The following is a 23,761-nucleotide window of genomic DNA, read 5'->3' on the forward strand; positions in this document are numbered from 1 at the left end:
CACACTTTTTTTTTTTTAAATGAAACGTATCGTGTAATTTGCTTACAGCATAGCCCTTATCCCTAAAAACTTTTGTGTGTGTTTCATAGAATAAGGATATTCTCTTTCCTAACCACAGTACGGTTATCAACTAAGTTGATAAATGCTGGTTCCTTCCTTCCTTTAAAGAACCTCTGGTTCTGTTTGCTGTTTTATCTGCAGATTTGAACATACTTTTACCATCAGTAACCTGTCAAGGACTATTTTTCTTCTCTTCCATTTATTTTTTTTTAAAGTCTCTTTATTATGGAAAATTTCAAACATGTACAGAAGTAGAGAGGGTAACGTAATGAACCCATGTACCCATCAGTCAGCTTCAACTGTTAATAATTCTACAGCCAGTCTTCTTTTGTCTCTCTCCCTACCCAAGCCACTCCCATTTCCAGGTTATTTTGAAGTAAATGTCAGATACATTTTTCCTTTTATAAATATTTCAGTGTGTATTCTAAAAGATGGAAGCCCTGGTGGCGTAGTGGTTAACTGCTATGGCTGCTAACCGAAAGATCAGTAGTTTGAATCCACCAGGTGCTCCTTGTGAAACTCTACAGGGCAGTTCTGCTCTGTCCTGTAGGGTCGCTATGAGTCAGAATGGACTTGATGGCAATGAGTTTTATGCTAAAAAAAACTCACTTTTTTTTTTTCTTTTAACAACATTTTATTGTGTTTTTGGTGAAGATTTATATAGCAGTTTAGATTTCCATTCAACAATTTCTACACAATAGTTCAGTAAAATTGGTTACATTCTTCACAATTCATGAATCTTGTCAATATTTCTTTTCTGGTTGTTCTATTTCCATTAATCTAGTTTCCCTGCCCCCTGACATTCTTATCTTTGTTTTAAAGTAAGTGTTGACTCTTTGGTCTCATATAGATGATTTTTTAAAGGAGCACAGTACTCACGGGTGATATTCTTTATTTTGTGAGCCAGTCTGTGATTTAGCTAAAAGGTCTCAGGGGCAAGTTTCAGTTCAAGGGTTAAAGTATCTCAGGGCAGGAGTCTTGGGGAGCTCTCCGGTTCACCAACCAGTCCAGCAAGGCCGTTGTTTGTTTAGGAATTTGAGATTCTGTTCCACATTTTTTCCCTATTCTATCAGAGTCCATCTACTTTGGTCCTGATCAGAACAGTGGGTAGTGGTAGCTGGGCTCTGGGTTGGTGACGTCAGGGTTCATGTAGGCTACTAGCTTTAATAGCATATCTTTTAATTTTTAATTTTGAAAGTTCTGTCTCACTTAATGAATAGCTATTTTTTTTTTAATTAACTTTTATTGAGGTTCAAGTGAACGTTTACTCATCAAGTCAGACTGTCACATATAAGTTTATATACACCTTACTCCTACTCCCACTTGCTCTCCCCCTAATGAGTCAGCCCTTCCAGTCTCTCCTTTCGTGACAATTATGCCAGCTTCCAACTCTCTCTATCCTCCCATCCTCCCTCCAGACAAGAGATGCCAACAGTCTCAAGTGTCCACCTGATATAATTAGCTCACTTCATCAACATCTCTCTCCTACCCACTGTCCAGTCCCTTTCATGTCTGATGAGTTGTCTTCGGGAATGGTTCCTGTCCTGTGTCAACAGAAAGTTTGGGGACCATGACCACCGGGATTCCTCTAGTCTCAGTCAGACCACTAACTCTGGTCTTTTTATGAGAATTTGGGGTCTGCATCCCACTGATCTCCTGCTTCCTCAGAGGTTCTCTGTTGTGCTCCCTGTCAGGGCAGTCATCGGTTGTGGCCGGGCACCAACTAGTTCTTCTGGTCTCAGGATGATGTAGACTCTGGTTCATGTGGCCCTTTCTGTCTCTTGGGCTCTTAGTTATCGTGTGACCTTGGTGTTCTTCATTCTCCTTTGCTCCAGGTGGGTTGAGACCAATTGATGCATCTTAGATGGCCGCTTGTTAGCATTTAAGACCCCAGATGCCACATTTCAAAGTGGGATGCAGAATGTTTTCATAATAGAATTATTTTGCCAATTGATTTAGAAGTCCCCTTAAACCATGGTCCCCAAACCCCCGCCCTTGCTCCGCTGACCTTTGAAGCATTCAGTTTATCCCAGAAACTTCTTTGCTTTTGGTCCAGTCCAGTTGAGCTGACCTTCCATGTATTGAGTATTGTCCTTCCCTTCACCTAAAGCAGTTCTTATCTACTAATTAATCAATAAAAAACCCTCTCCCACCCTCCCTCCCTCCCCCCCTCATAACCACAAAAGCATATGTTCTCAGTTTATACTATTTCTCAAGATCTTGTAATAGTGGTCTTATACAATATTTGTCCTTTTGCCTCTGACTAATTTCGCTCAGCATAATGCCTTCCAGTTTCCTCCATGTTATGAAATGTTTCACAGATTCATCACTGTTCTTTATCGATGCGTAGCATTCCATTGTGTGAATATACCACAATTTATTTAACCATTCATCCGTTGATGGACACCTTGGTTGCTTCCAGCTTTTTGCTATTGTAAACAGAGCTGCAATAAACATGGGTGTGCGTGTATCTGTTTGTGTGAAGGCTCTTGTTTCTCTAGGGTATATTCCGAGGAGTGGGATTTCTGGGATGTATGGTAGTTCTATTTCTAACTGTTTAAGATAACGCCAGATAGATTTCCAAAGTGGTTGTACCAGTTTACATTCCCACCAGCAGTGCATAAGAGTTCCAATCTCTCCGCAGCCTCTCCAACATTTATTATTTTGTGTTTTTTGGATTAATGCCAGCCTTGTTGGGGTGAGATGGAATCTCATCGTAGTTTTAATTTGCATTTCTCTAATGGCTAATGATCGAGAGCATTTTCTCATGTATCTGTTAGCTGCTTGAATATCTTCTTTGGTGAAGTGTGTGTTCATATCCTTTGCCCACTTCTTGATTGGGTTGTTTGTCTTTTTGTGGTTGAGTTTTGACAGAATCATATAGATTTTAGAGATCAGGCGCTGGTCGGAGATGTCATAGCTGAAAATTCTTTCCCAGTCTGTAGGTGGTCTTTTTACTCTTTTGGTGAAGTCTTTAGATGAGCATAGGTGTTTGATTTTTAGGAGCTCCCAGTTATCTGGTTTCTCTTCGTCGTTTTTGGTAATGTTTTGTATTCTGTTTATGCCTTGTATTAGGGCTTCTAAGGTTGTCCCTATTTTTTCTTCCATGATCTTTATCGTCCTAGTCTTTATGTTCAGGTCTTTGATCCACTTGGAGTTAGTTTTTGTGCATGGTGTGAGGTATGGGTCCTGTTTCATTTTTTTGCAAATGGATATCCAGTTATGCCAGCACCATTTGTTAAAAAGACCATCTTTTCCCCAATTAACTGACACTGGGCCTTTGTCAAATATCAGCTGCTCATATGTGGATAGATTTATATCTGGGTTCTCAATTCTGTTCCACTGGTCTATGTGTCTGTTGTTGTACCAGTACCAGGTTGTTTTGACTACTGTGGCTGTATAATAGGTTCTGAAATCAGGTAGAGTGAGGCCTCCCACTTTCTTCTTCTTTTTCAGTAATGCTTTGCTTATCCGAGGCTTCTTTCCCTTCCATATGAAGTTGGTGATTTGTTTCTCTATCACCTTAAAAAATGACATTGGAATTTGGATCGGAAGTGCATTGTATGTATAGATGGCTTTTGGTAGAATAGACATTTTTACTATGTTAAGTCTTCCTATCCATGAGCAAGGTATGTTTTTCCACTTAAGTATGTCCTTTTTAATTTCTCGTAGTAGAGCTTTGTAGTTTTCTTTGTATAGGTCTTTTACATCCTTGGTAAGATTTATTCCTAAGTATTTTATCTTCTTGGGGGCTACTGTGAATGGTATTGATTTGGTTATTTCCTCTTTGATGTTCTTTTTGTTGATGTAGAGGAATCCAAGTGATTTTTGTATGTTTATCTTATAACCTGAGACTCTGCCAAACTCTTCTATTAGTTTCAGTAGTTTTCTGGAGGGTTCCTTGGGGTTTTCTGTGTATAAGATCATGTCATCTGCAAATAGAGATAATTTTACTTCCTCTTTGCCAATCCAGATGCCCTTTATTTCTTTTTCTAGCCTAATTGCTCTGGCTAGGACTTCTAGCACAATGTTGAATAAGAGTGGTGATAAAGGGCATCCTTGTCTGGTTCCGTTCTCAAGGGAAATGCTTCCAGGCTCTCTCCATTTAGATGCTGGTTGTCGGCTTTGAATAAAAAAAAATATGTTGAATTTTCCTTCAGTTCCTATTTTGGTGAGAGTTTTTATCATAAATGGGTGTTGGACTTTGTCAAATGCCTTTTCTGCAGCATTGATAAGATCATGTGGTTTTTGTCTTTCGTTTTATTTATATGGTGGATTACATTAATGGTTTTTGTAATATTAAACCAGCCTTGCATACCTGGTATAAATCCCACTTGGTCGTGGTGAATTATTTTTTTGATATGTTGTTGAATTCTATTGGCTAGAATTTTATTGAGGATTTTTGCATCTATGTTCATGAGGGATATAGGTCTGTAATTTTCTTTTTTTGTGATGTCTTTACCTGCTTTTGGTATCAGGGAGATGGTGGCTTCATAGAATGAGTTGGGTAGTATTCTGTCATTTTCTATGCTTTGAAATACCTTTAGTAGTAGTGGTGTTATCTCTTCTCTGAAAGTTTGGTAGAACTCTGCAGTATAGCCATCCGGGCCAGGGCTTTTTTTTTGTTGGGAGTTTTTTGATTACCGTTTCAATCTCTTTTTTTGTTATGGGTCTATTTACTTGTTCTACTTCTGATTGTGTTAGTTTAGGTAGGTAGTGTTTTTCCAGGAATTCACCCATTTCTTCTAGGTTTGCAAATTTGTTAGAGTACAATTTTTCATAATAATCTGATATGATTCTTTTAATTTCAGTTGGGTCTGTTGTGATGTGGCCCTTCTCGTTTCTTATTCGGGTTATTTGTTTCCTTTCCTGTGTTTCTTTAGGCAGTCTAGCCAATGGTTTATCGATTTTGTTAATTTTTTCAAAGAACCAACTTTTGGCTTTGTTAATTCTTTCAATTGTTTTTCTGTTCTCTAATTTTTTTTTTTTAATTCATTTAGTTCAGCTCTAATTTTTATTATTTGTTTTCTTCTGGTGCCTGATGGATTCTTTTGTTGCCCACTTTCTATTTGTTCAAGTTGTAGGGATAGTTCTCTGATTTTGGCTCTTTCTTCTTTTTGTATGTGTGCATTTATCGATATAAATTGGCCTCTGAGCACTGCTTTTGCTGTGTCCCAGAGGTTTTGATAGGAAGTATTTTCATTCTCATTGCATTCTATGAATTTCCTTATTCCCTCCTTAATGTCTTCTATAACCCAGTCTTTTTTCAGGAGGGTATTGTTCAGTTTCCAAGTATTTGATTTCTTTTCCCTGGTTTTTCTGTTATTGATTTCTAGTTTTTTTGCCTTGTGGTCTGAAAAGATGCTTTGTAATATTTCGATGTTTTAGATTCTGCAAAGGTTTGAAAAAACTCACTTTTTAAAAACATAACCACAATACCATTATCATGTGTTAAAAATTTAACAGTAATTTCTTAATATTATTAAACATCTGGTATTCAGATTTCCCAGGTGTCTATCTCTGTCTTTCTTTTTTTTTAATTAATTTTTATTAAGCTTCAAGTGAACATTTACCATTCCAATCAGTCTGTCACATGTAGGTTTACATACATCTTACTCCCTGTCTTTCTTTTTTTAAGTTTGTTCAAATCAGGATCCAAATAAAGTTCACATGTTGCAACTGGTTGGTATATCTCTTAAGTCTTTCTTAATCCAGATGTTTCCCCTCCCTCTCTTTGCTTTTTCTTGCAGCTTATTTCTAGAATCCTTTCTACTTAAAAAAATTTTTTTATTGTACTTTAGATGAAGGTTTACAGAACAAGCTAGTTTCTCATTAAACAGTTAGTGCACATATTGTTTTATGACATTGGTTAACAACTCCATGACATGTCAACACTCTTCCTTCTCAACCTTGTGTTCCCTATTACCAGCTTTCCTGTCCCATCCTGCCTTCAAGCCCTTGCCCTTGGGCTTGTGTGCCCCTATAGTCTTGTTTTGTTTTATGGAATTCCTCCAACTTTTGAATGTAAACTTTGGAAATATTTTTAACTTAGCTCCAAGTAATTTGCAGCTTTTACTGGCAACAATTTGACTGCTGTAACTTAAATAAAAAATTAAAGGAAATATATAGAATTAGTTTTTGGCTAGAATTATATGATTGTGCAGAGTCACAGGAGGAGACTGAGCAGTGCGTTTGTTATAGTTTCTAAACTCTGTTCACAGGTGAAGGACTCAGTGTCTGAGAAAACAACTGGGCTGATGCGGATGCAGTTTTGGAAGAACACTGTGGAAGACATATACTGCGATAATCCACCACAGCAGCCTGTGGCCATTGAGCTGTGGAAGGTAGAAAGTTGCTACTTTTAGTTTGTAGGGACATTACTTACGCATACTTTTAGATGAGTGTTATTAGGATAGTGTCGATGGGGAATCTATCCTGAAATTATTCTTAGACTTATGTTCAGAACTGATAATTTGCACAGATCTTTGGAGTGTTTCTTTACTAAAGGAAAAAAGAGGGGAACCTGGTCTCTTTACGTTACAAACTTGTTTGTTTTCCACACATTTGATTGCAGAATTTAAACCCTGAAGTTTTGATGCAGTGGCAACTGTCTTAGTTACCTAGCGCTGCTATAACAAATACCACAAATGGATGGCTTTAACAGCAGAAGTTTATTCTCTCTTGGTTCAGAAGGCTAGAAGTTTGAATTCAGTGCGTCAGCTCTAGGGGGAGGCTTTCTCTCGCTCTCTGTCGTTTTTGGCAGAAGGTCCTTGTCATCAGTCTTCTTGTCTAGGAGCTTCTCAGTGCAGGGACCCCAAATCCAAAGGATGCACTCAGCTCCAGGCGCATCTTTCTTGGTGGCATGAGGTCCCCCTCCTCTGTGTTTGCTTCTCTCTCCTTTTATCCCTTGTAAGATAAAAGGTGGGGCCCTCACTAGGGCCCCTCACAGTGGTTAAGAGCTCAGCTGCTAACCAAAAGGTCAGCGGTTTGAATCCGCCAGCCATTCTTTGAAAACCCTGTGGGGCAATTCTGCCCCATAGAGTCACTCTGAGTTGGAATTGACTTAAAGGCAATGGGTTTTTTTGGGTAAGATAAAAGGTGATGCAGGCCATACCCCAAAGAAACTCCCTTTATATCAGACCAGGGCTCTGAGCTGAGTAAGGGTATTGCGTCCCACCCTAATCCTCTTTAACGTAACCCAATCTTGCCTCATTAACCACAGGCAAGGATTAGGATTTATAACACACAGGAAAATCACATCAAATCACAAAATGGAGGGCAACCATGTAATACTGGGAATCATAACCTAGTCAAGTTGACATATATTTTTTGGGGACACAACTCAGTCCATAGCAGCAAGTAAATTTTCTGTTCTGTCTGCCCAGCAGCTCGTCCTACCAGTGTGTGATCCAGACTCTGGGCTGTAGGACAGAGTAGTCATCTTTTGTGAAGGAGACTTGCTGTCACTGTTGTCCAAACACAAATCCAAAACCACCATGTCTAGTTTGATAAAGTTGCCAACTTGTTGATGAATTTTAGATATTAGAGAATGGAAACCAATGGGCCAGAGCCTTATTTGTATAGCTGGACATGTGTAGGAAGTGGTTTTATGTTAAAACAGCTATATGGGCCCTTCATTCGTAAACAGCCATGCATGGTTTAGAAATGTGCTAAGCTGTGATTGGAGGAAGGGAATTTGATGTCTTTCGTCGCCAATCTTGTCCCCATTGTAATATGGTGAAGCGCCACAAGACCATTCTGTAGCAGGAGCCATGACAGACGCGACAGCGGGTCACCTCTTCTCAGGCCTGGGCACCAGCAGAGGCAGGCTTGGTGTCTGGGCCCCAGTTTGACTTCCAGAGCCCCAGTAAGGATGGAGAGCCAGTCCCCCCACACCAGGGACTGAGAAGAGAAAATGGATGGCAGGCTGTGAGTATGAGATTAGTTGTTTACCTCTATTCATCCCACTTCAAGAAGCTCAATCTAGGTGATTCAGTATAGAGAAAAGCTTCTCTAAACTCCAGAAGCCCTTTCTATTTATCATTTTATATACAACCCTGTGGTGACAGTGGGCGTTTATGCTAAGACTTGCACTGGAGGGTCTTGCCTTTGTCAGGAAATACAGTGGAATGTCAGAGACCCCTTTCGCACAAATTTAACTTTTCTTAGCGTCTCTTAAACAAACAGAAGACATGTTTGAAGTCTAGAATGTTTCCATGTGTGCCAACTTCGGGTTGTCATTTTGTCTAATTTTAATAGCTGCTTAAATTTTATCATTACTGTTGGCTAGCTGAAGGTTAATAATGAATGAATATTTAAAAGGAGCAGGTAATGTTGAGAGCATAGCTGCTTAAATTTTATCATTAGTGTTGGCTAGCTGAAGGTTAATATGAGTGAATATTTAAAAGAAGCAGGTAGTGTTGAGAGCAGTTGTCCTCTCCGTGTGTTTTCTGTCTCCCTCCCCATTCTACTGGAGCATATGCTTACTGCAACTCCAGTGACGCTTTTCATTAATTCTTTGAAGAATATCAGTTGTTTAAGATTAAATGGGGGAACAGTGTGTTGTCTGGAGAGTAGTTTTCTGCTTCACTTTCATTGGTACCTGTAGGGTACAGAATAGTTGAATATCTGTAATTTCTTATAGGTTACATGTAGGGTTCTCCATTTCTCTGTGTATGAATATAAATTATAGCTTGAATTTATTTTTTATAACCAGGGTTTTCTATTTGGCCTCATTTGTTGATACTTGTTTTTTTTTATTCAGATTTTCAGCTTTAAATGTATGTGTGTATATATATACGTATTTATTTATTTTACTTTCATCTCTGATTTCCTTTAGAATCAGAAAGAAGAGCTATATTTTGTGGTCAGGGACCTGTATCTGTTATAGCTTCATCCTTGAGTAAAAGTAACCAGGAATCTGACTATTGATTGGTCAGAGATATTAAATACTTCCATGTATAAGAAATTTTGCTTGGTGATACAATTACAAAGATCAAACCTCATCTCCTCATCTCTCCAGCCCCTCACCTGCCACACACACCCCCCAAAACAAGAGCAGGACTCTCCAGTGACCGAGGGGTCCCAGACTGATGTAAACTAAACTAAGTATGGTGCTTTCAGCCTTTGGGAGAGAGGGTTATGGGGATTCCTGCTATGGAAGAGTACTGCTGGGAACACTTCAGAACTGACTCCTTGTTAGCTTCTGTTAGGTTCCTGCCAGGCAAATTGGGCTCAGTTCCTTATATTTATCACATAAATATATATTAATAAATATGTTAGCTTTTAAATTTTGGTATCAATGACATCTTGTAGTCTCAACTGAAGTATAGAACATCCATAAGACTTTGTTTCACTACCATGTTCACTTATTGAGAAAATATATGTACTTAGTATTGACTTGGCAAAAAAAAAATTTTTAACATGTTTGGAAATAATTCCAAACTTTCAGAAAGGTTGCAACAGTAAAAATAGTGCAAAACACCTGTGTACCCTTTATCCAGATTAACCTATTCTTAACATTTTACCTTGTCACACATAATACACGCTAACCCGTTCCCATTGCTGTCGAGTCGATTCCGACTCATAGTGATCCTATAGGACAGAGTAGAACTGACCCAAGGGGTTTCCAAGGCTGTAATCTTTATGGAAGTTGACTGCCACATCTTTCTTCTGCAGAGCAGCTATGGGTTTGAACTGCCAGCCTTTTTAGTTAGTAACCAAGCGTTTAACCATCATACCACCAACACTTCTTTATGTATGTACATGTACACTCATCATTTTTTTTTTCCTAAATCACTTGAATGTAAGTTACGTATATCACGGCCCTTTATCCCTAAATGCCAGAAGAGTTAGTAAGTGCAATAAATTTAATTTTGGTATAATACCTTTACCTAATTTTCTGTTCATATTCCAATTTTGTTAATTGACCAACAGTGCCCTTTATAGCATTTTTCCCTTTAGTACAGGATCCAGTCTAGGGTCAGGTATTGCATTTAGCTGTCATGTGTCTTTAGCATTCTTTAATCTGGAAAATTTCTATACCCTTTAGCTTTTATGACATTGATATTTTTGAAGAATATAACCCCATTCCCTTTGACTTTTTTTTTTTTTTTTAAATAGAACTTTCTTCATTTGGGGTTTGTCTGATGTTTTCTCATGATTAGATTCAGGTTATGGGTTCTTGGCTGAAATGTTGCATAAGTGCCTACCATTGATATTAAGTACTTTTGTTTTATATCTTCCCTTCTCAGGGTATCACATCTGGAGGCACACTTGGTCCATCTGTCCTTTATTGGCATTGTTGATTTTGATCACCCAGGCAGGATGTTGTCTGTTTTTTCTGCTGTATAATCACTATCTATTCTCTTCTACAACCAATCAGCCATCTGTGGGAGACACTTTTAAGGCCAGATACCCTCCTCCTCATCAGAAATTCCCCCTAGATTGGAAATTCATTAACGATTCTTGTCTGATTCAGTATTAATTTATTATCAGTATGGACTCATGAATTACATTTTTTGCAATAGTTTAGAATTCACTACTGTACTTAATTATTTTGGTGTTCAAATAATCCCAGTTTTGGACAGCAGGAGTCCCTGTAAATTAGCTCCTATGTCCCTATAACGTGCCCAGCATCATTATTTTAAGTACTTGTGTTTTCTGACACGACAAGACATGTACCAATTATCTTGTACCTACCCTGCCCAGCTCTGGAATTGCCCATTTTCCTAAGGAGCCCTGTTTCTTTAGTGGGGAATGGTATTAGAGACCAAGATCTGGCATTAGGTGTGCTCTTTATTACTGGGGTTTCTTGTCTAGATAAAAATTTGCCCTACAGATTGTTTTCCTTTGGGTTTTAGTTATTCTTTTCATTTTGAGAGAAGCAATTTTATTGTCTAAAAAGAACTCTATCTTAGGGAAGGAAGTTTGTATGTTGTGAGATCGTAGAAGCTAGGCTGCATCACATACAAAAGTTGGGTTTGTAATACTTTTGTTTTTGTTTTGGAAGTGGAATTGTTAAACTACTAAAAGTACAGGGAAAAAAAGTGACAGATGAATGGGTAAAGTACTAGAGAGATTTTTATTTGGAAATGTTTTCTAGGAACATTTCCTTTTTCCCTGGTGTTTAACACGGCTGCCTATTTGTGAGAGTTATACAAATGTTCTCATACCTGGTTTTGTACTTGGTTCGTTTATTTTATTCAGGTTTGTAGAAGTTACTTCTAGTACTTTTATAAAGACTTATAACACTGTTTTTTTTTTTTTTTTTAAGGCTGTCAAAAGGCATAATCTGACTAAAAGGTGGCTTATGAAAATCGTCGATGAAAGAGTAAGTTGAAGTTACTCATCCTAATTTTTTTTCTTCCTTTTTAATCCTTAAGCTGGTTCTTTAGGAAGGAAATGTTTTCATAGGTGTAGTAATATTTTGGAGGGAGGAAACTTAAGAAACTATGCCATTTTATCCATACTCCATCCCTGCATGCCATTGGCCGCAGCCTCCCCCACCCCCCATGCACTGTCATGCAGAGATAGGCACCAGGCAGAGGCCTGCATGTGCACATACACACTCTGTGCTTTGTTTTGTTTTAGTGTGAAATCTCAGACATATACCAAAGTAGAGAGAATGATATACTTTGATGTATCTGTTCAGCATTTGTAGTTACCAACACGTCTGATCTCGTTTCATCTGTACTCTCTTCCCTCCAACTGCCACTAGATTTTTCAAAGTAAATCCCAAACATGTCTGATCTGTAAATATGTGTGTATCTTGAACAGATAAGAACTTTTTTAAAAACATCACCACGATATGATTGTGTTACTTTAAAAAAAATTAACGATGATTTCTTAATATCCTCAAATACCCAATTTATAAAAATAAGTTGTATTTTTGTACACTTTCAGTGAACAATCAGAAAATGAAGTTAAGTAAACAACTCCATTTAAAAAATAACACAAAAAAGACCAAAATACCTGGAATAATTTTAACCAAAAAGTATAAAACTTACATTCCTAAAAAGTATAAAGCACTGTGAAAAGAAATTAAAGAAGGCCTAAATATATTGAAAGCCATTCCATGTTCATTTTTGAAAGACTTACTGTTGTTAAATAGCAATAATCCCCAAATTGATACACAAATTCAATGCAATCCATATCAGAATCCCAACTGGCTTCTTTATAGAAATTGATAAACTGGTCCTAAAATTCATGTGGAAATTCAAGGAACTTAAAATAGCCAAAACAATCTTGAAAAAGAAGAACAAAGCTGAAAAACTCACACTTCCCTGGTTTCAAAGCTTACTACAAAGCAACAGTAATCAAGACAGTGTGGTACTAGCATGTAAACACAGAAATAAGTGGAATACAATCGAAGAATCCAGAAATAAACCTTATATTTATGGTCAGTTGATTTTTGACAAGGTGCCAAAACAATGGGGAAAGAATAGTCTTTTCAACAAATGGTTCTGGGACAACTAGGTATCTACATGCAAAAGAAAGATGTTGGACTCCTACTTCACACCATACACAAAAAGTTAACTCAAAAAACTCAAAATGGATCAAAGACCTAAATATAACAGCTTAAAATATAACACGCTTAGAAGAAAACTTAGGGGTAAGTCTTCATGATCTTGGCTTTGGCAATGCTTTCTTAGACGTGGCATTAAAAGCATAAACAGCAAACGAAAAAATAGATTAATTGGTCTTTCAAAATTAAAAACTTCTGTGCTTCAAAGAACATTATCAAGAAAGTGAAAAGACAGCCCAGAGAATGGGAGAAAATATTTGCAAATCATGTATCTGGTAAGGGACTTGTATCTAGAATAAAAAAAACAGACAACTTGCAGCTTAATTATAAAAAGACAACTAACCCAATTAAAAAATGGGTGAAGGATCTGAATAGACATTTCTCCAGAGAAGATACACACATGGTCAGTATGCACACGAAAAGCTGTCCATCGTCATTAGTCATCAGGGAAATGCCAAATGAAACCATAATGATCTATTACTTCACACCCACAAGGATGTGTGGAACTTAACATTTTAATTTTATTTTAACCCTACTCTGTATTAAACAGTATATATTGAGTAATATTTTTATTCATCATTTATCAGTTCTTTAGGGCAAAAACATTTCTTTAAAAAATATTGATAATTCAGTAGACTTTATTTGCTTTTTTTTTTTTTTTGACTGTAGGAAAAAAATTTAGATGACAAAGCGTATCGTAATATCCAGGAACTGGAAACTTACGCCGAAAATACGCAGGGCTCTCTTCTTTATTTAACACTAGAAATATTGGGTAAGTGTTCTTCTTATTTTATACTTTTCTTTCCAAAGAAAACACCTTTGAGATTTCACTTTTTCATGGTTTGATAATCTAACCAGTTTAGCACTGAAATTTTTCTTTGCACCATCTGTGAAGAAACAGCTTTGTTTTGTTTTTTTCTTGTACAATCAAATATTGCAGAGAAGGAGAAAAGATATTGTTCTGTGGAGTAAAGACTAATCAGAATACTCAGGCACTTATAAAAGTACTACCTCATGGGAATGCTGTGATTAAAAAATTGGTAATTGTAAGTGATCTTACTTTTTTAACTACAACATCTAAAATTTGGAAGGCCAGTAACCTGACTCCTCCTTTCCTATCAGTCGATAATTTTCCTCATGTGAGAAAAAATTAATAAATAAAGAAGAAATAAAATTGCATTTCTAAAGGTTTTTGTAAGATTTTTTCCTTTTTTCTTTAGATGGCACTTTTCCTCATCTGACTTTGTTCTGAGTGAAGTCTTATTGTAATGAAATTATCTGGGCCAAGGACAGTACTTTCTTATTGGAAGGTTATGTATCTTCTTGTCATCCTAAAAGAATCGTACAAAAAACACAATAAAATATTAAAAAAAAAAAAAAAAATGGTACGAGTCCCCATTGGGTTTCCGGGGCCTGTTCTGCCTGCTCACCCGGTGGCATGTTTGCCATCACAATGAAAGGAGTGAGCAGAGAGCAGAATGTTTATTTGTTAAGCATATACATAAAATGAGGTCATATGGAAATTGCACTGAGGAGAAGAAATAGAAGACTCGTAATGTTTTTTCCGTAATACTTGATTAAAATTCCAAACGTGTTCTTGATGTGGTGTAGTCTGAGGAAAAACTCTTTTATTTAAATGTTGAGGTTCCAAAACTTGTTAGTGGTAAATGGCCAACCTGTCCTTGTGCCCAGTTTTTCTCTCATAAATCCTGTTTTTAGGATATAAAGCATAGAAGGGACACCTCCTTTTACGTGTTAAGGTGATTTCTCAATGCTGTTTCCGTTGGTTTGTTACACACTTAGAAAGAGTAGAGCAATCCAGTTATTTATTTAATTTCCCAAATCATAGGTGTAAAGGATCTCCATGCAGATCATGCCGCGAGTCACATTGGAAAAGCACAAGGCATCGTCACCTGCTTGAGAGCAGCTCCCTATCATGGTAGCAGAAGAAAGGTGTTCCTTCCCATGGATATTTGTATGCTGGTAAGGCTGTCATTTGTACCTTCTAATCATTCACCTCGGGAGTACAGTGAGGGAAATTATCTCATGGCTCCTCATTGGTCGTTCATCTAGCTTCTGCTTTGACGCTAATGCTAATTGCATATAGCAAATGGTCTTCCTTTTTTCGCTCCCGAGTTATCGAGTCAGAATTTTATCTTTCAGTCCCTTTAGGTCTGTGGTGGAGCTTTGAGAAAGGAGGTCCAGGGAACCTCGTTTGGAGTGGCTTCATGTGCCTTACTCCTTTCGAAGCAATTGTAGAAATTATTCCCAGTGTTCATGTTAGCCTGTTTCGTATTTTCCTAAGGAGGGGGTAATCCATTAAAAACAATTCCATTTTGTTTGAGAACTCAGATGTTTTCTGTGTGTGCTCAGAGTGAGATCATTATTATCTGTTAACTTCTTGTTTTTTTTCTTGTATTTTTGTTCTACCTGCAGCCATTGTTAGTGCCTTGTTGCATATTATTCCAAGTGTGTCTGTCTCTCCACACACACACACACAAACGTGTGCACACACACGCATGCACGCACTTTTTTAAAACACAAAATTGGCATTGTACTGTATGCACCATCACCTGCTTTTCTGAGTGAAGTTAGTTTTAAGTGTACTTTTAGATTCCTAATATAACGTACATTTTCCTACATAGCATGGTGTTTCACAAGAGGATTTTCTACGGAAGAACCAAGATAAAAATGTGAGGGATGTCATATATGACATTGCCAGCCAAGCACACCTGCATCTAAAGCATGTGAGTAGTCTCTTTTCTCCAAATCATTTAGGAAATGATCACTTCTGGAGCATGGCTGTGGTATTCCTTACTTGACAGTCTTCACTCATCCCTCACTGAATTGCCGGTAGATTTATCTCAGGGACTATTACAGAATTTCTGTTCTTTTTTTTTTCCCCAAGTTCTCTGACTTATCACCATTCCCTCCCTCTTAGCAGATGTTTGTGCCCTTTACTGAGTAAGTCAAGCATGAGCTTTCTCACTTAGACCCCTCTCTGTTCCATCCACTGGTCATTCCTCTGCCTCCCAGAGGACAGTGTCTTTCTGCCTTACTAAGGGTGATGCCTCTCCTTCCTCTTCCAGGGTTTTGCTTCCTCAGCAGTCCCCAGCTGGTGTTTTTAGTTTGTCTCTCTGTAACTTTCCACTTTTGTCTACTGATTTGTTGCCTTCTGACATTACAGCAGCCCGTGGACTCTTCTGTTTTTTTCTTTGTGTTTTCTAATTAGACTTTTTGAATAGATTGTCGCATTCATTATTACCTCAAGGCCCTCACTACCTGGCCACTGCTCACTGTGCTGCACTTTGGCTGCTTTCCTGGTCACTCTGGCAGTAATCACTAATAAATAATCTCTGTGTTGCCAATTTAATGAACATTTAAGACTCCTGTTCTCATAGATTTTTTGTTTTTTTACACCATTGATCACTTTTTCTCCTTGAAACATTCTAATGTTTTCTTCTTTTGATTCTTGGACTTTACCTCTTGAATTGGTTCCTGATTTCTCCTGCATCTCACTTTAGGTGTTCCTCAGGAGTTAGTTCTTCACCTCTTCTCAAACCTTAACTTGTTTTCAGTTTGGGGATTAACACTGTTGACTTTTCCCTTCTTCCTTGAAACTTTCTTTGTTCATTTCTGTGGTGCTATTCCTTCCTGGTTCTCCTTGTACCATTCCTTGTTGTTTTCAGTGGCTTCTGAAGACTTGGTGGAAAATTTCTATTTCTTTCCCTGCTGTGCTTGCTACTTTTATGCCTGTAAGGCTCCCTCTACCCCCTGTAGTTACTGCTGATATGTCACTTTATCAGAAAAACCTTTCCTGGCCACTTTATCTAAAGTAACATCCTCCCTTCCCTTCACCGTGTCCCTTTATCCTGCTTAGCACTTTTCAGTACCTGACATATTAAAAATTTGGTAATTGTTTATGGCTTGTTTGCCTTCCAACTCCCAACAGAACGTAAGTGAACTTTACTTGGTTCTGTGCTGTGTTCCTCAGCATCTAGAGTGTCTGGTACATTTTCTGCACTCAACAGATATTTAGAGTATTAAATAAGTAATCAGATTGTAAGTTCCTTGAGGACAAAGTCTCTCTTTTTTTTTTTAATTATGTTTTATTGTGCTTTAGGTGAAGGTTTATAGAGCATATTAGTTTCTCATTAAACAATGCCCATATTGTTTTGTGACACTGGTGTCACAACGTGTCAACACTCTCCCCTTCTCAACCTTGGGGTCCCCATTTCCATCCGTCTGGCTTTCCTGTCCCCTCCTGCCTTCTCATCCTCGCCTCTGGACTGGTGTGCCCATTTAGTTTTGTATACATGGTTGAGCTACGTGTATTATTGTTTGTTTTATCGGGCTGTCTAATCTTTGGGTGAAGGGTGAACCTTAGGAGTGACTTCAATATTGAGTTAAAAGGTTGTCTGGGGGCCATACTCTCAGGGTTTCCCCGGTCTCCCTCAGACCAGTAAGTCAGATCTTTTTTTGTGAGTTAGAATTTAGTTCTGCATTTTTCTCCAGCTCTATCCGGGACCCTCTATTGTGATCCCTGTCAAAGCGGTCGGTGGTGGTAGCAGGGCACCATCTAGTTGTGCTGGCTTCAGTCTGGTGGATGCTATGGTAGTCATGTTCCATTAGTCCTTTGGACTAATCTTTCCCTCGTGTCTTTGGTTTTCTTCATTCTCCCTTGCTGCAGAAGGGTTTGGATCAGTAGACGTGTCTTAGATGGATGCTCACAAGCTTTAAAGATTCTGAATACTACTCACCAAAATATGATGTAGGACATTTTCCTTATTAGCTGTGTTATGCGAATTGAGCTAGATGTCCCCCAGGACCATGATTCCCAGCCCAGCCCCCAGCCCAGTAATTTGGTCTCTCAGGGAGTTCGGATGTGTCTATGAAGCTTCTATGACTTTGCCGTGGTCAAGTTGTACTGGTTTCCCCAGTAACAAAGACTATCTTAATGTTCTTTTGAATTTCCTGAAAACTTAAGCATAGTTCTGTGCCACAGTAGTTGTAAATAAAGTACACGGAAGTTCACATGAGAAGTTACTTAAAACTGGTAGGGTTTGGGGTAACATCTGAGAACACTACAGAATCACAGAGGCAGCAAAGCCCTGTACCTTTGTGGGAACTTGAGTAGTCCCAGTTGAGGGACATATAAGTACCTGAGAAATCCTAATTCCTAGGCCTCACTCCTTGAAGATCGATACAATAAACTTGGGAAGGGGCCAGGAATCTGTATTTATAAAAGCTTGATTTTTATAAGCAGCTAGACGCTAGATTTGAAAAACTACTCATTTATTTAAAAAAAAAAAAAAATCAAACCCATTGTCATCAAGTCAATTCCAACTCATAGCGACCCTATAGGACAGAGTAGAACTGCCCACTTGTTTACAGAGTATATGAAATGTGGCTCTGAAAGATAGGTTTGGAAGGGTGGATTGAAGATAGCTTACGGAGCTTTAAAGGACCTTGGTGGTACAGTGGTTAAAGAGCTCAGCTGTTAATCAGAAGATCGGTGGTTCAAATCTACCAGCTGTTCCTCAGGAAAAACATATGGCAGTCTGCTCCTGTAAAGATGACAGCCCTGGAAACCCTGCCAGGCAGTTCACTCTGTCCTATAGGGTCACTGTCAGTCGAAATCGACTCAACAACAGGTTTGGGTTTTTTGGTGTGACGCTTTGGAGGCTTTTATGAGGCAATGGAGTGTGGTGGAGACAGTGCAAGCCCTGGAACCAGATGCCTGACTATAATCCAGGCTCTGCCACTTACTAATCATGTGATCTTAGCCTCTCTTCCTTGGTTTTCTCATCTGTAAAAGAGGATCATGTTAATACCTAACTCAAATGGTTGTTATTTGGATAAATGAATTAACATATAATGAGCTTATAGTACTGCCTGGTACATAGTAAGTGCTAGTTTGCATCATCATCAAGTAAAGTAGTTGCTCTCTAGAAAACTGTGCTAGTAGTTTTTAGAAGAGATAAGGGAGATTGAAATTGGGAGATCAGTTAGGAAATTTATTTAGGAGAGAGAAAAAAAGTATCTGATATACAAATACATATAATAGAATCAAGTAGACTTGACAACTGATTGTGGCAGGATCAGGAAAAGGGAAAGTCAAAGGCTGGGAAAAGAGTTCAAGTATAGGTGATGATGGTGTCATTCAAAGGCTACAGTAAAAAAAGCAATGGTATACTGGGTACTGATCAGTAGACTTTAGACTACCTGCTGGACATAAATGAATTTGAGATGATCAGAGGACATTTAGGAAGATAAGCTAACTGAAGAATGTAGGATTGTGACTTTGAAGGCATTTCCGAACTGAAGGCATATTTGTGAGTCATTCACATAAAAAGCTTATGGTTAAACCTATAAATTTGGATGATGCTGCCCAAGGAGAATGTACATCTAAAGAAGAGGACCAAAGACAGAACCTTGAGACCCACCTCTGTTAATCACATAGCAGGAGAAAGGGCCATTTATTAGAAAGAGGGAAAAGGAAGGAATAATTAAAGGAGAACTGAGAGTCAGTATATTGGAAACCAAGGGAGGAGAAAATTCCAAGAAGGAAATATCTAAGTATTGCATGCTGCGGAGAGATTGAACAAAGAGATGGTTATGGTGATTAGTATAGCATAAAAAAAAAAAGCCAAAACCCATTGCCATCGAGTTGATTCCGACTCATAGCGACCTTATAGAATGAAGTAGAACTGCCCCTGTAGGGTTTCTGAGGAGCTGCTGGTGGATTTGAACTGCCAGCTTTTTGGTAAGCAGCCATACTCTTAACCACTGCACCACCAGGGCTCCTAGTATAGTGTAGATGATCATAAAGGAACAATTTTAGGAGACTGTTGGGGTAAAAGCAGACTGCAGTGGGTTAAGAAGTGAGCCTGGGAGTAGAGGCAGTGAGTGTCTGCTATTGGTGGCATGAAGGACACCATACACAAAGACGAGAGGTGAGAGTGGGTTTGGTGAGTGCAAGATCGTGGTCGTCAGCCTGAGTGGATCAGGGAGTCATGCCCCAGAGCAGTAGGGAGTTAGGCTGGAGAGATGATGTTAGAAGTCCAGAATGAATAATTGAGACTTGATCTACCAGGAAGTTAAGTTAAGCTAAAAATGAAACTATGACTTAAGGATACGAACTTGGCTAGCTGTAGAAAATGAATTTGGTTAGCGGTGGGAAACACAAAGACAGGAAGAGCAGTTAGGAGGATCTTATGTTCATCTAAACAGGAGATAATGAGAATCTAGGTAGGGAGAAGGAGCCCTGGTTAAGCACTCGGCTGCTAACCAAAAGGTTGGCAGTTCGAGCCCACCGGCCACTCCAAGGGAGGAAAAAACATGTTGATCTGCTCCCATAAGAATTGTAGCCTAGGAAGCACTGTTGGGCAGTTCTGCTCTGTCATATAGGATCTTAAGAGTCAGAGTCGACTAGACGACAACAGGTTTGTTTTTTTTTATAGAGCTGGGGGGTCAAAGTTATTAGAACATGTTACAGGGCAGTCAGAAAATACCAGAGCCAATCTGTAAAAAAGAATGGGACTCTTAAAATAGTGGCTACGTTATCCTGAGTCCCTCAGGCCTAGGAAATTAATCTTAATCAGCAGCAGGTGAGATTTGTTTTCCTGCTTTTGAGAGGGCTCCTAACTGGTGGTGGTAAATTGCTGTTGTTATTTTGTGTTCACTTTTAAAGGGAGAGTATATATTTCCAGAAGCATTTATGTATCAAACTAATTTCCTTTTCTCTTTTTTTTAGGCTAGATCCTTCCACAAAAGTGTTCCTTTGAGAGCGTTTCCTGCTTTTCTTCAGACGGTAAGGAGATTAACAGAGAAGGCTCTGTGATTAGTGCAACAGATGTGTCTGGTCTCTTTATATTTTATGAAGTTGTCAGTGCAGTTCTTTAGTTTGCAGCCTTTGGTTTTGTTTCGCTCCATTGTGGTGGGTGCTGTTAGTTATGTTATGGTTTTGGTGGTGGTCGTTCCTGTATTCCTAGAGGCAGGCAAGCAGAGTTGTTGGGAGCGCTGCCTTTGCAGCCAGGCTACATGAGTGTGAGTCCCATTTTGCCACCTACTTACCATAGGACCTGAAGTTCCTCAACCACTGTGTTCCTCATATGTAAAATTGGGATAATGAGAGAACCTGCCTCAAAGGTTCTTAGGCTACTTACTTTCATATACCAAAAACCCATTGCTGTCGAGTTGATTCCAACTCATAGCGACCCTCTAGGACAGAGTAGAACTGCCCCACAGCATTTCCTAGGCTATAATCTCTGTGGAAGCAGACCACCACATCTTTCTCCCACGGAGTGGCTGGTGGGTTAAGTGCTACTTATTCTATTAATTTTTCCTCCATAGTGTCCATATTGTAGCGCTCGTTCCTGAACGGTGGTCCATAGACCAGTGCTGAGCTGGCTGCATCAGAATAACCTGGAAAACTTTTTAAAAATATGGATTCCTAGGGGAATCTGTGGTTTTAACAAGTTTCCCAAGTGATTCTGATGTGTAGCTAGGTTTGGGAGCCATGTTCTAAAATATATAAACAAACGATAATAGATACCATTTATTTAGCACCTATAATGAGACAGGTGAGTCAAAATTGACTGGACAGCACTGGGTTGGTTTTGTTTTTTTGTTATGAGAGAGGAGCCCTGGTGGAGCAGTGGTTAAGAGCTATGGCTGCTAACCAAAATGTTGGCAGATCAAATCCACGAGCTGCTGCTCCTTGGAAACCCTATGGGACAGTTCTACTCTGTCCTGTAGGGTAGCTATGAGTCGGAATCAACTCAACAACAATGGGTTTTTTTTTTTTTATGAGACAGGCTTTGGGCTAGGTCATTTTATATATTATTCCTATTCTTCCTAGATATGTTTTACTTCATTTCGCAGATAGAAACCAAGATTCAACTATTTTGTGACCTTTGAAGATTGAAAGCACATGTGTTTTTCACAGTATCAAACATATCTTCTAACTTCTTTCTTCCCTAGAACCTCAAATATATTTAAAAGTTTATTTCTATACCTTCACATCTTTTATCCTAGCTCTCAAGCCTAAATGTTTGAGATCATTTTGTTTATTGGGTTTGCTTCTTATAAAAGTAATACATTACCATATTTTTACACAAATAACACGTGCCTTCTACTTTGTTTGCTGACCACACCCTCCCCCATGAGGTATTTTCGTAACTGTGCTGTGCTAATTTTTTTACGGCAACATGTAAAAAAAAAAAAAAAATGGCATAGTGGTGCCTATGAAAATATCTGTTGGGTGGAGGGTGTGGATGGCAAACAAACATAGAAGGCACATATTATTTGCGTGAAAATACCGTAATTAAACGTTCATGTAATATAAACCTGAAACCCAAACCAAACCTGTTGCCGTTGAGTCAACTCCGACTCACAGTGACTCTAAAGGACAGAGCAGAACTGCCGCATAGGTGGTAGATTCGAACTGTCAACCTTTGGTTAGCAGCTGAGCTCTTAGCCACTGTACCACCAGGGCTCCTATATGATATAAGAGGATACAAAAGAAGGAAATATGAACCTCTCACAATTCTACCCTTTACAGAAATAATGTCTGTTCATCTTTCTGGGCTTTATGAATGTATATAATCATGTATGTATATTTTGTATAAATGGGATATCAAGCACCTCGTTCCATGTCAACATATATTGTTCTGTATCAGCCTTTTTAGTGGTTATTTATATTCCATTTATATATACTGTCACCTGTTAAACTTACTGTCTAAGACCCAGCAGGTGAATTTTGTTCACCTTTGTGAAAAAAGGCTGTTCTTAGCCCTGACTGCTCTACCCATCAGAATCACTTGGGGAGTGCTTTAAAAGAGAAACAACAACAAGACAATGCCTGGGCCCCTCCCCAGACCAATTAAATCAAAATCTCTTAAGAGGCTGGACCCAAGCCTTGATACTTTCTAAGAGCTCCTCCAGTAACTGTAAAGTACAGCTAGGCCTGAGAACTACTGTCTTAGAGCAGAGGTTCTCCAGGTGTGGTCCTTGGCCACCAGCAGAATGGGAATTTGTCAGACATGCACATCTCCGGCCCATGCAGACCTACCAAATCAGAAACTCTAGGGTTGCGGCCCAGCTCTGTTTCCATCCTGTGTCAGAAGAAGCTGGAGGACTATGTGGCAATTTTTCAGGGACTGCTTCTGCTGTAAGCGGTATCCTCGGTCTACTCTCATTAGGAAATTAATCAGCTGGGCAGGGCCTTTTTTTGTTTAATATTTCGGGTGTCTGTTATTTTGTTCAAAGAAAAGGTTTTGCTGTTTAAAAACTTTGAAAATGACTAGTCTATGACTATAATATATTCCTTTCCATAGAAGAGGTTTTAAGAACCCATATTCAGAAATTGTAATGTCTTTGAGAAGTTCACAAAGAATTTTACAGTTTATATTACCATTGGCCAAACTTTCTTTTGAGCCAAATTCTAACTTGTGAATGTACATTTGAGCTCCAATATTGAAGTCATGTTTCATCTGTATTTTAATAGAATTTTTTCTAATTGTATAAGCAATACATTCTTAAATTTGAAGAATATAAAAAAAGACTACGAGAAGAAAATAACAATCAGCTGTAATTTCAGCATCCAGATATAACCACTGTTCATTCTGGTCTTTTTTTTTAATGAAATTTTTTATATAGTTTAAATTATACTTTATATGTCAGTGTCCTGCTCATCAAACATTTTACCATATTAAAAAAATTGTAAATAGAATACAGCCATGCACCATATAACATCTGTTTGGGCAATGTTCGATTGCATGTATGTCCATGGTCCCATAGGTTATAATAGCGTTCAGAAATCCCAGTTGGAGAATGGGACGGACATAGCTGATGTAACTGGATGTAGCGAATGCTGCAGCTTCCCACACGCAACACATGTATCTCATGTCACTTGGCTATAAAGCAGTTGCGCTGCCAGGTGTATAATGGTACAGTACATATGTAACCTATAACATGTCTCGATAGTCATAATAAACACCTGTTACTAGCTTATGTATTTACTATCGTTATTTTATTTTTCTATTGTTATTTTAATGTAAACTTCCCCTACTTACAAATAAAAAGTTTACAGTATAATAGTGTATGGTTCAACTCGCAGGCAGCAGCATCCAATCTCATGTATCGCGTTTCTTTTGTGTGTTGTGGTGTTAC

General features: G+C 38.5%; 1 protein-coding gene across 14 annotated transcripts in view; it reads left to right on the forward strand.

Moving 5' to 3' along the window:
- Positions 1–23,761, forward strand: part of NDUFAF6 (NADH:ubiquinone oxidoreductase complex assembly factor 6) — a 49,855-nt gene that overhangs the window by 10,005 nt on the left and 16,089 nt on the right. For 12 of the 14 annotated variants that reach the window (XM_023545889.2, XM_023545882.2, XM_003408252.4 and 9 more), the window contains 6 exons: positions 6,282–6,404; positions 11,336–11,392; positions 13,256–13,358; positions 14,436–14,569; positions 15,232–15,333; positions 20,343–20,399. In XM_023545889.2, coding sequence (XP_023401657.1) covers positions 6,318–6,404; positions 11,336–11,392; positions 13,256–13,358; positions 14,436–14,569; positions 15,232–15,333; positions 20,343–20,399 — 540 coding nt within the window. In that variant the 5' untranslated portion in view covers positions 6,282–6,317. Of the gene's footprint in view, positions 1–6,281; positions 6,405–7,836; positions 7,990–11,335; positions 11,393–13,255; positions 13,359–14,435; positions 14,570–15,231; positions 15,334–20,342; positions 20,400–21,472 lie in introns of those variants that run through there. The other 2 variants (XM_023545877.2, XM_023545887.2) reach the window with 2 other exon arrangements.

Source organism: Loxodonta africana, chromosome 14, assembly GCF_030014295.1.
Source record: "Loxodonta africana isolate mLoxAfr1 chromosome 14, mLoxAfr1.hap2, whole genome shotgun sequence".
Lineage (NCBI taxonomy): Eukaryota > Metazoa > Chordata > Mammalia > Proboscidea > Elephantidae > Loxodonta > Loxodonta africana.